General features: G+C 39.6%; 4 protein-coding genes across 4 annotated transcripts in view; 1 reads left to right on the top strand and 3 right to left on the bottom strand.

Annotated features, from left to right (window-relative positions):
* Positions 1–2,873, bottom strand: part of LOC133850880 (probable myosin light chain kinase DDB_G0279831) — a 62,409-nt gene extending 59,536 nt beyond the window's left edge. The window contains exon 1 of the mRNA XM_062287122.1: positions 2,256–2,873. The gene's annotated coding sequence lies outside the window, so the exon portion shown is untranslated. The remainder of the gene's footprint in view (positions 1–2,255) is intronic.
* Positions 2,874–4,574: 1,701 nt separating this feature from the next.
* Positions 4,575–6,023, top strand: LOC133836660 (cyclin-K). Its single transcript, XM_062267255.1, has one exon. The coding sequence runs from the start codon at positions 4,647–4,649 to the stop codon at positions 5,916–5,918; it is 1,272 nt and encodes a 423-aa protein (XP_062123239.1). The 5' UTR covers positions 4,575–4,646; the 3' UTR covers positions 5,919–6,023.
* LOC133836680 (pneumococcal serine-rich repeat protein) lies at positions 5,976–11,219 on the bottom strand. The gene is given in 6 exon segments (XM_062267273.1): positions 5,976–7,285; positions 7,345–7,471; positions 8,281–8,288; positions 8,290–8,599; positions 9,147–10,664; positions 10,750–11,219. Coding segments are annotated over 6 exon segments (2,607 nt in total). The 5' UTR covers positions 11,185–11,219; the 3' UTR covers positions 5,976–7,076.
* A 123-nt stretch (positions 11,220–11,342) lies between these two features.
* Positions 11,343–12,634, bottom strand: LOC133836671 (sperm-associated antigen 4 protein). Its single transcript, XM_062267265.1, has 4 exons — positions 12,389–12,634; positions 11,756–12,334; positions 11,534–11,697; positions 11,343–11,478 (listed from the first exon to the last, which is right to left on the bottom strand). The coding sequence occupies exons 1-4, from the start codon at positions 12,530–12,532 to the stop codon at positions 11,451–11,453; spliced, it is 915 nt and encodes a 304-aa protein (XP_062123249.1). The 5' UTR covers positions 12,533–12,634; the 3' UTR covers positions 11,343–11,450.
* Positions 12,635–12,818: the final 184 nt, after the last annotated feature.

The following is a 12,818-nucleotide window of genomic DNA, read 5'->3' as shown; positions in this document are numbered from 1 at the left end:
TTACTGCTGCAGTTTCTGCTGCTGCTGCTGGTTGCAATTGCAATTTGCAACATGCAACTGAGATCCAGTAAAAACAATGCAAACACCACGCATCGGCATTGCCAATCAAAATTGTTAACATATTGTGGAAAGCAAAGCCTCAAAAGCCAACTCAACAGCCTGGTATAAAAAAATCAACATGGGCTAGTTAAGCGCAATAACAACTACAACAACTGCAACTACAAAGAGTGTTCACAGTGTGCGAAATCAAGATACGAATTGCAATTTTGATTACGCTACTGCATTGTAATATTACAATGAAGGCGGCGCAAATAGTTGCATTATCCTTAAATTTCGTAATACTTTAACATAAGCATAACATGTTGAAGGGAAGCTACACAGTCTGACTCTTTGAATTGTGCTTAACAATTTAATAAATTTATTTATTCTACAATTGATTATATTCATGATTATATGTTATTCTTATGCATATATAAGAAAAGTTCCTTCGATTCTTATAAAAAACAAGTAAGAGTTTGCTCGACTGTGAGAAAATACACAAATATGATAAAAAAATATACCATAATATACCACAAACTACTAAAATACACCGAAGACCATATTTAGTATATCGATGAAGTACTAAACCAGAAGTGGAAATATACCAGATTGTCATCTAAAGCAGAAATACAGAAGTATTTCTTTAATATTTTCTAAAATTTTTACTCTGGTAACTTACAGAAGCGTATAAAATATCTTTAGAATGTTAATTGATCTTTCTTATTATTTAAAAGTGAAGAGAGCCTAGCAAGATTAACAATTTCACTAAGCTATTAAGCAATTTTCCTAATGTAATTGTAACAATTTCCTTTGTTCAAGAAAAGCTGCTAAGATACTTTTCAAATTTGTTGAAATACTAGTAATAAAAATTTTAAAATTAAGTAAACTTTCTAAAATATTTGGTTGAATCAGACCATTGTTATTTTCAACATAAAATACTATATAAAATTACCTTAATTTCATTAAAAGTTTACATGCACAGTCTAAAAACACTACAATGTTAATAAAAGGCACAAATCTTGAGGGACTTTCACAATTAGTAGCTGGAAATTAATAGATTTCGAAAAGTAATTACTAATTTTGTACGATCAGCCTAATTGAACTAATCTGTTATTTCGAGCGGCCTTGACTTTAATTAGCCATAATTTGAACGAAAACAAATTATGAAGAGAACTCACGAAATGAGTCGACTAATTTCTAAAAAAGTATTTTACAGATTTGTCATGTATAATTTTCCTCCACGACGACTAAGCGGATGATTCATTAGGGCAAAAGAAAACGTGATTAATATTCGATGTGTCTATAATAATGATGCGCACTGTAAGCCGAACATCGTTTACATTTTGTTGCCCCTCATTTTGTGAGTTGCTTAGGAAACTACGGCTTACTGCTTACAACTTGCCACATGGCTGGATGCTGTTGTATTGTGGCAGGTTCAATCAACTCGCCTCTCATAATCAGGCTCAAATGGCCTTGGCTTGCACCTGACAACAACTCAACACAACACAGCAACAAAACAAAAATTAATTATTAGCTTGGCTAAGCGGTTTCAAACGCGCCCCATTGGATGATCTAATCACCAAACACTTAACACTTAATCGAGCGACGACTTTGGCAGTGAAATGCGGCGCAAGTGTTGATGATGATGACGATCAATCTGAGATCAAGCTGCAACAGTGTTTCAATTGCTAATTTCAAATGCAAGCAAAACGTGGGAGTGTAGTGAATAATTTGAGTCATTTTTTTGCTTTTCCAATTTAATACTCTTCTCAATCTTAAGTTTCTCCAAATAAATTTGTTAATACACAAGATACATTAATACTACATAGGTAAGAAATTGAATTCTTTTTTTATAGAAGAAGAATTTGGAGAGGTATTTTTGAGGGAAACTTAAGTTAACACAAAAAATATTAAAGAAAAGAAATAATTCCTGAACTCGCTTTAATTCAGTACTTTTCTTCTCTCTTATTTATTTTTCTTCTCCCCTTAATATTACTATAAAATAATGTATCGTTTGACTAAGTAAATGAGTTTTCTTTTGTATTTGATTAATCTCTGTGAATATTATGTTTTCTTAAATACATTTCTTTGTCTACATTCATTCATTATATGCCTCAGTCAGAGGGGTCTACGACTTGTACTCGCTTATATTATCATATAAATTGTTAAATACAAAAACTATAATTATAATTAATGAAAAAGAAAATGCAACTCACTTATTTAGCGTTATAGACTGAGGTATAACGTAAAAAATATTCCAAATAACGCTGCGGTTGCTTCTCGTCTCGATATTAACGATGATAATCCACATAGAATGATTCCAAGGAATGCATGCAGTAGAGGAAGCGGGACAGACTCTGGCGGACTGTGTGGAGGGAGAGGGCCGGTGATCAAGTGCGAGTAAGAGCGAGATAGAGCGCGCACGATACAAAAACTTGAGGTTACTTCTTAACTTTTCTTATAGCACATTTTCTTTTCTATTTTATTTCTTTCAACTTTACTTTATGCGTTTTCTTTGCACGTTTATTATTGCTATTCTATTATTGAACAATTTTTTTGTAAAAGCCTAGGCAAGCAATATTTTTTGCTGCTTCTTCTTTAACTACTCCTGGTTGTTGTTTAGCACTCGAGCCACTTCTTGATATTGTATTATTATTATTTTATTATTTTTTGCTTTTTTGCAAAGTCGTAGCCCGAAACGAACGCGCATTAAAGATACAACAAAATATAAAAAGCAACAACAACTACAATTGAAGTGGACGGAATGTTGTTGGTGTTGGAGTTGTTATTGTTGTTTTTGTAGTCGTTGCTGTTGTTGTGCGCGATCCGCTTTGTTAACTGGCGACGCTGACGACGTATCAAAAGTGACTGAAAAGCGTCGAGCAGCACCAAGCGCAGCGAAGCTGCAAACGTGTCTTAAACGGCCGAAAGGTACGTAAATGCTACATTGTGTTGGTGTGAATATGTGTGTGTGTGAGTGTGAGAGAGCGCAGCACACAGACAGAGAGCAAGACTGGCGCTCTCTCTCGCTCACTCACTTGGATGGGAGCCGGCGATCGGAGCAGCAAGTAAAAAGCTAATACAAAGAACGCATTTTCAACTTGTTAAAGACGTAAACTGGTTATGAACTCTTTCTCTCTCCCTCTCTGTGACTCTCTTGACACGTTCGGCACCGGCACAATTCTATGTTGTACTATCTTTGGACCTGTCTGGAGCACGCCCCAAAGGAATCGAAATGGAGGGAGTAGGAGAAGAAGACAAGGTTAATAACATCGTCGCAATGCAGACGCAACTGGCAACTGTGCATACAAAATATGTGTTTGGCTCACTAAATAAAATAAAATGTGCAAGCACAACGATCTATTTGACTCCCTATCCGAGGTGCAGCCCAAAACACTTCCTCAAGCGATAAACCAGTTTTCATACTTTAATATATTTTTGCAATTTTGCAATTCGGTTGCTCGGTTATGCAAAACTGTGCAAAAGGTTTAAATCAAAAAAAGTGGGCGGAAAAACTGGAAAGCTTTGCAACACTGAAGGAGTAGAGTACCAAATAATAAATTCCTGTTAGAGCTTGTCAAACGGGTGCCGCGCAAAGCTAAAGCTGGTTGACCGCATTACTTGCGAGGAGCGCATACAGAGTATTAAGACAACGGCAACAAACTGGACGGGCTAGTTATTAATAGTTACCTCAACTATGCCAAGGCATTGCGACTAATTGGCGACCATTGGCCATGGCACTAGCCAACAACAGGTAGTTGTAAGTAGTGTTAGTTAGTGGACGCTCCATTTGTTTGCAGCAGCAACAGCAGGCGCCGGCATTAAAATGCTGTGGAAAGTCAATGTTGCAGCAGATAGAAAGGCTTGTCGCTGTAATGGGCAATTAAAGCAAAACAAACATGGGTGAGATTTATAGCAGTTGCCAACTAGTTAATTATGAACTTACGCTGCATTTCTTGTTTAGCCATTTTAGCTAACAAATTCACAGACACACATCACTTTTTAAAATAAAAAACGGAACAATGCAGTTTTGAAGCGCGCAATTTGCCGTGTATGGCCACACTGCTATCACGCTGAATCAGCTGTTTAAGCTTAAGCGTTGCCAGCTAAAGTTAAACAGATAAATTATTAGTGAAAACGGTTTTTTTAGTATATTTCGACCTTTAAATGTTTTTCTCTATTTATTTTATGAATATTTGATTTCTACCGCAAAAAATAAAAGCAATTCAGCACTTTCCAAGCTCCTGTTTTGCACAAATCCAATACTTATAGAATGGTCCGTTTTCTGATTAAGCGAAACAAACAAAATACCAATAAGAATGGCAGATACATTGTAAGTTTAAAATTGCTATCTATTAAAAAACAACTTTAATTGGATAATTGTTTAAAGAAACCAGAAGCTATTCAACAAGTTGTATATTTTTTTTTAAATTTCCGCTTTGCACAAGACAAATATTTCTAGTCAAGTGTAACAAAGTAATTGCAATCTGTTGGTACATTTGACAACGTAATATAGTATTTTTTGCAATTGAAACCTGCGGTCACACGTCGTTTGTTATTATTATTTGGTTAAATTGTGGGCTCCTTCCGCCGAATTAAAAACAAGGATGCCTTGCTGGTACTACGACAAAAAAGAGCTGCGAGAAACCCCCTCGATCCTAGATGGCGTCACCTATGACACCGAGCGTCGATATCGCAAAGAGGGCGCACGCTTCATCATGGAATGTGGCACGAAAATGGGACTCGGTCACAACACAATGGCCACCGGTGTCGTGTACTTTCATCGCTTTTACATGTTCCACTCTTTCAAGAGTTTTCCACGATACGTGACGGCGTGTTGCTGCCTCTTTCTTGCCGGTAAGGTGGAGGAGACACCCAAAAAGTGTCGCGACATCATCAAAACGGCACGCGGCATTCTCAACGACAACTATTTCTATTCGTTTGGCGATGATCCAAAGGAGGAGGTGATGACACTGGAGCGCATATTACTGCAAACGATCAAGTTTGATCTGCAGGTGGAGCATCCCTACACTTTTCTGCTGAAGTATGCGAAGTGCATAAAGGGCGATCAACAGAAACTGCAGAAAATGGTTCAAATGGCGTGGAATTTTGTTAATGATTCATTGAGTACTGTTGTCTGCCTGCAATGGGAGCCCGAGATCATCGCTGTGGCTCTCATCTATTTGGCCAGCAAACTGAGCAAGTTCCTCGTTCAAGATTGGCTGGGCAGACAACCACAACATCGCTGCTGGTGGGATATGTTTGTTTCGAATGTAACGATGGAAATTCTGGAGGACATATGTCATCAAGTGTTGGATTTGTATCAGTCGTCACAACGCGAAGGTCAAGAGCCGAACAGTCCGCCCCAGAAGCCACCCAGTCGCGCCGACAGTCCCACCGCCAACATCAAAACAAATGTGGATCAGACGTCTGGGCAGCAGCAGGCAAGTCAAGGCAATGGCATCGAGCTGAACAACATACAAAGCATTAAATCCCTGGCCAACGTTATACCTGTAGTCTCACTGCCGCCGCCGCCGTCGTCAAATGATGCACTGCCTCTGGCCAACGCTGCTGTTCTTGCACCGCTGCCGCCGCCACCAGGTGGCGCCATCAACAGCAGCGGCGGCAATGCGTCGGCCAACTATCATCACATGTACCATGCACCGCCGCCACCCCCGCCGCCCGTTGTGCCCATGCCACCGTATGCAGCGAATGCCTGGACACAGCAGCCGCCGCCACCAACGCATTACACAACATCGGCGCCCCCTCCACCGATGCCACCCAACATGGGACCAAGTGCTCCGCCTGGAGCTGCTGCCGGTGGCTACTACAATGCGGCACGCCAGCAACAACAACAGCAGCAGCAACGTTACCAATAAGAGATGTTGTAGAAATCATTTAACGTCAAAAAGTTAGTTAGAAAAGAGAAGCGCATGTAATATTAATAAAGCGTAATTTTTATTAAAAACAAAACATTATATTCTCACCATTGATCGCATTCTTGGGGATTGTGTTTTGGGGGTTTGAAAGAGCTGCTGTTTCTCCTTGTGTTCGTCTTCGTCCTTTTCCTGGTCACGCAATCTAATGAGCATGTGTGCGTTGTTGTTTGTGTTTGTGTGTGTGGTGAAGTCGTTTATCGTGATTTCAAATTAAAGAACTTGCTTGTTTGCTTTTTATATTAATACATATCACGAATAGTTGATCGTGTAAACGACGAGATTATGTGTATGAGTGTGCGAGTTTACTTGGCTACTTACGATATTGTAATTTAGTTGTAGTTTTTTGTTTTCGTTAGTTTTAAAGTTTAGTATACAAGCTAAGCTATATACGCTATACAATAATATTTTGTAATTATAATTTTGTATGCATACGTTTTATATGTATATATTGTGATATAATTTACTTGTGGGCGTGGCACACACATATTATGGTACTATATAAATATTGCAAATTTATTAACGGTTATTGTGAATAACGTTATTAACACATACACAGAAATTCACGCGCCTAACTTTATCGACTACAGACGACTTCAAAAAAACCTCTTTCCAAAAACCCCGTTTCTAAGATTGCGATACAACTATTATGTAAGGATTATTTTATGCGTGGTCGCTTAATTGGTAAATAGGCAGCGTTGGCAGCGTACAATTTGCAAACTGATCTTTATCTGTTTCTGTTACAATACTCATTTGGCGCATAATAGTTAACAAACAACATTAATTGAATAGCATAGTTATAAGTAATGAGATTAAAGAGAGAGCTTAAACTATAATTTCACTTGCAATATTGATCAGAATATTTGAACAGAATGTCATCAGTTTACATTCATTCAACAGAGATTTCTTTGGTCGAAATGTTATGGGGGCAGGGAAACATGCAAATTGCACTTTTAGCATTTAATAATATCTCAATTTCTTTGAAAAGAAAACAACAAAACGCAACCACGCATAAACATTTTCTTGTGGTGAGTGTGCGTGTATGTGTTTGGTAGTGAGTGTGTGTGTCTAAGTGTTGGGTGTGTGTGTGTGACGAGTCTTCTAACATTTGCGCGTCAATGTTAATTCACCACAGGCGTAATACTGTGGTATCATGATGAATTCGGGCAGCGCGAGTCGCGTGGATGAGATTGAAGTAGATGCCGCTGCTGAAGCTGAAGCGGATGCAGAAGTTGTTGCAGCCGCTGCTGCTGCAGATGACGACGCCGGCTGTTGATGTTGCGCCTGTCGCACAATGTGTCCAATTTTACCTGCAAACAAATTCATGAATTCATCACATTTCTCAAATATTGAAACTCTAGAAACTCACCCATCACATTGGCGCGATGGAAGCGCGCATCCAATTGCCGGAGCACAGAGAGATCGGGATGGCGTTTCCAGGCTGCCAATATTTCAGTTACCTTCACTGGTACCAAAGCCGCATTGCCAGCGTTGCTCTGCAAGATAAAGAAAAGACTCAATTAAACACTAAATAAATAATATATAAGATAATTAAATGCAATACAATAAAATTTAACTCTTTCTATGTACAATCCTTTACCGATTAGGGATTCAAATTTAAATTATAAAAATATATCTTAATTTCTAATTTAATACAGTAGAATCCGGTTATAACGACGCCGCTTATAGCGTCCGTCCGGTTTTTGAGACGAAAATTCGATGACTTCTTGGGTCCCCATACAAATTAAATTGATTAAAACATTAATTAGTTGCATTTTAAAATCCAATGGCAACCATAAAATAAACAAAATGTTATTTTTCAACTTTTGGTTTGTAGGTGTTCCGGATATAACGACGGTCCCTTGAAAGTCGCTATAACCGGATTCTACTGTATATTATATAATCTTTAATGAGTTAAGGAATCAATAACTTGTTACCAATTACGTATACGCAATTTACAACAAATTTTAGTATTCAGCAAATACAGCTGAAATAACTAAATGTGAAAGAAGAAATAAATGTAATGCTCTGTTACGTGATAAAAACAATCTTCTGAATTATAATCTAATCTATGCACGCATATTAAAATTATCAAAAAGTATTTTACGTATTTCACTTTAAATAATTCAATAAGTGAGAAGATTAAGATATTTAGAGATACATTGTATAAATGTATTAAACTAGCTACATTTACAATGCTTTTTCAAATCAATATCCTATTTCTAATTCAATCAATATATTCTCATTAAAGAAGAAGTAGAAATGTTTACAATACATATTACTAATTACTCAATCAATAACTAACCCGCTTGAATTGCACAATGAGTTGTTGCTGCTGCTGTGGCGGTTCCTGTTGCTGCTGCTGAGTGATCAGTGCGATCAGTTTTTTTGAGTTTGCGATGATTACACTGCCGCTTGGAGACATGCAACAGCAGCTGCTTCAAATTGCCAACATCCGTATCTGGTTGCGAAGGCGCTGACAGCTGCTCAAAGTAGCCATGCAGCAGAGATGCTTTGTAGGAAACGTGAAGTTTGTCCAGCGCCTGCACCAGATGCTCCTCACTCAGATGCGCCGTCGACAGGCGCGCCACCAGCGGTTCAGTCGAAAAGCTTTGCTTGGGCAGCTGCGACAATAAAGTAAACAGATAAATTATTGGAACATGGTTAGCTCAGAATTTCAAGTCAAAAACACACTATGGTTTAATGGAAAATATATGGTTTTAAATGTGTTGCAAGCATTTCAGATGGAAAAATATATATGTATATTAAAAACATGAACAAAAGCTTTCAATAATTGAGTGAATATTTCTGTCCATAGAAGTGACAAAAGTTTCTCATATGTAATTTAAATACAATTTATAGTTAAGCTTTACAGGTTAAAATAATAAAACTCTCTTTTATTAAATCTATGAAGAAGGATAATTTATTGTAAATTTAATTTGTGTTTTAGGGAAATATGGAAATATATTTTCTGTACTTTACAGAAGGAAACCAATCAAAAGCGAAATATTATAAGCAACCAATAAAAAATAAATTTTATATCAATTAAAAATCTTAAAATTGCAAATAATTAATAAAGGAAAAGGCAAAACAAGTTTGTAATTATAAAGCTATAATTACATTAATCTGATATTGTAATACAAGGGGAGTAATTAAATCTTTTGAACTCACCTGCACGCCGCCGAAATTATTATCACACGAAATAAACCTTTGGTTGTAATGGGCAATGTCACCGCCGCCACCTCCTCCGCCACAAGCGGCGCCAACCGGTGAATTGTGCCAACTGAAGAGACCGCCAAACTCATCTAAGTAACCCGGCGAACCGCTGCGACAACGAGTCTGCTCCGCCCGAGCATAGAGCGAGATGCTGCTGCCTCGGCTGCCAATGCGACGGCGACACTTGGAGCAGCTGCTCAGATCCAAAGCTTTGCCAATGGTGTTGGCCAGAAACTCCTTCTCCAGACAATCCAAACACGTCTCCTCGCCGCTGCCCAAGTCAAACTGTGTCGAATTGCTGGCTATGGCTGCGCTGGCGGCAACAACAGCTGCAGCAGCCACCAGCATTGGTGCCACATCAGATTGCTGCTGTTGTTGTTGTTGCTGCTGCTGCTGCAGCTGCTGATGTTGCAGGGATACGGCTCGAAAGTCGGTGCAGCTGTAGCAACGTTCATCGAAACTGGGCTGTGAGCGTCGCGACTTTGAAGTCGAAGAAGAGCCACAACTCTTGCCCGCTGATACCAACGAAGAGGAGTTGGAAAGCGTGCTTAGACGCTTGGGCTTGGCGCCCGTTAGCTTCGAGTTGCACGACGACTGCTCAGCATTTAAAACATGCTCACTGGGCACGCTGGTGCTGCGACTAAAGCTGCTGTAGACCAATGTGCTGGGCAACGAATGCGCCAACGTTGTGTTGGCAGCAGCAGCTGCTTCTGTTGCCGTTGTATCCGCATAACTGTCTTCATCATTGTCCGCCTTGCTGCCGCAAAGCAGCTCATCGGCATCCACATCGGAGCCGGCATCTGCATCAGTTTTGATTTGATCCAAGTTCAAGCTAATGCGTGCAAACTTCTTGCTCAAACGTTGCAGCGCCTCCTGTGGCTGTGATAACTCCTCAATGGGCGAACTATACAGCTGTCGACCGTGCTGCAACTGACTATAATCGCGCTGCATTAGCAACAGATTTGCATGTCCCGCTGCCACAGCTGCAGCGGCTTCTTGTGCTCCATTAGCGGCAAACTCTAGCTCCGATGAGGGATCCGGTTCGAAGTCCATTTCCAAGAAATCGGTTTCATCGTCGCGCAGCAAACTGAAGTCCAATTTGCGTCCGCCTCGTCCAGTGCTGGCATCCAAGGCGGCCATGTCATAGTCAGCAGCATCACCACGATATGCATAGACACAATCATCCGAGTTCAACGAGATCTCCTCGGCATCCACATCGTCGTCGTCGTCATCATCATCGTCGAGTAAGATGAGATCGTCGCCATAATAATTATCGCTGGCATAGCTCAGATTCTCGGTGGAGTTCATCGAGGTGCGACTGGAGCTCAAACCGCCAACGGCTGCATCGGTGGGCGAGAGTGCGGAGGCAGCCGCAGCCAGTGTTGCAGTTGCAGCTGTTGCGGCTGCCAAGTCGCAATTTAGCGGCGGCAGCGCAGTCAACGCGTAGGCAGCGCCAACATCGAATCCATTCAGCTGTAAATGTGTGTGTATATGCGTTACAACAAAACAATAAGTGAATACTAAATACCAGAATAAACAAAAGAAAATATTTGCTTGCCTTATCACTGCTGCCAGCGTTGACTGCGGCAGCGCAGTCGTCGTCGTCAGCTGAAGCAGCGCAGCAGAGACTTCCTGCGCCTTCATCTCCTCCGCCCTCGTCCTCGATGTGGTGTGCAACACAAGTGGGCGTAACAGCAACAGCGCCTATTGTTGCTGTTGTTGTTGCTGCTGCCGTTCCTGTTGTTGTTGCTGTGGCAGCTGCTGCTGTTGTTGTTGTCTGTTGTTTCTGTTTCGCTTTTGCCATTGTCCACTGCAGTTTTGCCTGCTCCTCCTCCTCGCGGCCATCGGGGCTGACGAAATTCTGCGACACGTTGTTGAACTCCACAAGATTGTTGTTATTATTGAGATTTAGTCGCCACAAGCCGTCATGTTTTAATTTATTTATTTTAATTTTATCTTTGCCAAAACCGAAACGATAATCGTTATCGCTCATGTCTAACCAGCGTGACCGCAAGTGTTTTTGAAAATATTCCACTTAATGACTATAAAAATACCGAAACATATCACTTTGTCGATTATTGCTTGGGCGTTACTTATCGAGCAGACAAGGTATGAAAATGAGTCACACTGCCGCAATATCGTAATGTGTTATCGCTGAATGCATAAATATATGCATAAATATATGTATTTAGTATATTCATAATTTAAAACAGATATTGCAAAAACGAAATAAAATACAAATTTTAAACAAACACAATTTTAAAGAACTCTTCCGAATACTTCCAACCTGCAAAAAATTAGAAAACTAAGTAATAAAACTAGTTTTTAACGGATTTATTTACCGATATACGCAAGTGGTATTGGCGCCATGATTTGAACTGAATACAAAAACCAAACTTCTTAAAGGATTATTGTTGTTAACTTTATAGGTTTGTGTACGTTTCTTGGGAGCATTATCGTATATCCATTGCCCTAGCATTTCCTTTTCTTTATCTGGCTTAAACCCCCTGTGAAAAACATAACATTAGACATTTCAATTCAATTCTGGCAAACCTGCGACCTACGTAAACTTCAAAGTCCTTTGGAGCATTATCAGTAGTAAAAGTGGGTGTCGATTCTTTGGGTATATGAGTTAATGCTATTTCTTCCACGATTATAACCTTAGCTAACCGAATCGAGATTGTCGCATTAGATCCAAGAAAACCGAAACATGAGCCAGGTGTTATGCTTGAGCGCAACATATTCACCGGCGGATTTGCCTTAAAATCCAAACCGAGCATTGATTTGAAAATGTTTGAGCCGCCCAGAGGTTTGGCCGTTATATGATTTATACGCGCACCCAAATCTTCAGAAGCGTAATTAATTCGAGAAGTTGGCAGTGCTAAAGTCTCACTTTTTTTAATGGGCTGAGGTGAGTCGCATCTAAAAGACATTACTTGCTGCTTTAAATGATAAACGTCATCCATAACAGTGCCAAATTTACGCTTAATTAAAGTATCGAGATAACTAGCCATTTCCCGTGTGTCACAGCCTGTCAAAGCTGACGCTCCCAGCGATCCTTGAGTATCGCCCGAAAGACAGCCGAAAGCGTTAATTGGCTGGCCATCGGGCTTGGATCCCTTTTGCTGGTGGAGAAGAGACATCTAAAAAACCAAAAAACGTTATCAGTAGTATACATTGATATATATTATTTTTACCGTCAGACATTCAACATCGGATTGTAGACGTGAAACAGTAGAAACACTTTTCCAATTAGCAAGCATGATGTAATAGAAGAATACCATCAATATAGTTAAGGTGACTAAGAACACAAAGCAAGCACTCTTTCTGCACCGCGCCATTACAGTTCACATTCATCAGTTTATAATATTTCAAATCTCTTTGATAGCAAGCTGAAATATAGGGCTTTTTTTGATTTGACATGTCTACAGCCCAGTTCAAATTTGTAAATGTTAAGTTAACAGATGCGCCAGATAAGTTTCGTGAAAATTTTGATATTAACAGCGTGTTCATGTAACAAGGTACCACTAATTATACCGAGTTAGCCGTTAATAGATTCAAATAAAATTATTTTACAAATCAGAGACGAATGTATCAAAAATATTTATAGCTGTTCAAATATTCAGA

The sequence above is a fragment of the Drosophila sulfurigaster genome, chromosome 2L (assembly GCF_023558435.1).
Source record: "Drosophila sulfurigaster albostrigata strain 15112-1811.04 chromosome 2L, ASM2355843v2, whole genome shotgun sequence".
NCBI lineage: Eukaryota > Metazoa > Arthropoda > Insecta > Diptera > Drosophilidae > Drosophila > Drosophila sulfurigaster.
This window is presented reverse-complemented; position numbering and strand designations above follow the sequence as displayed.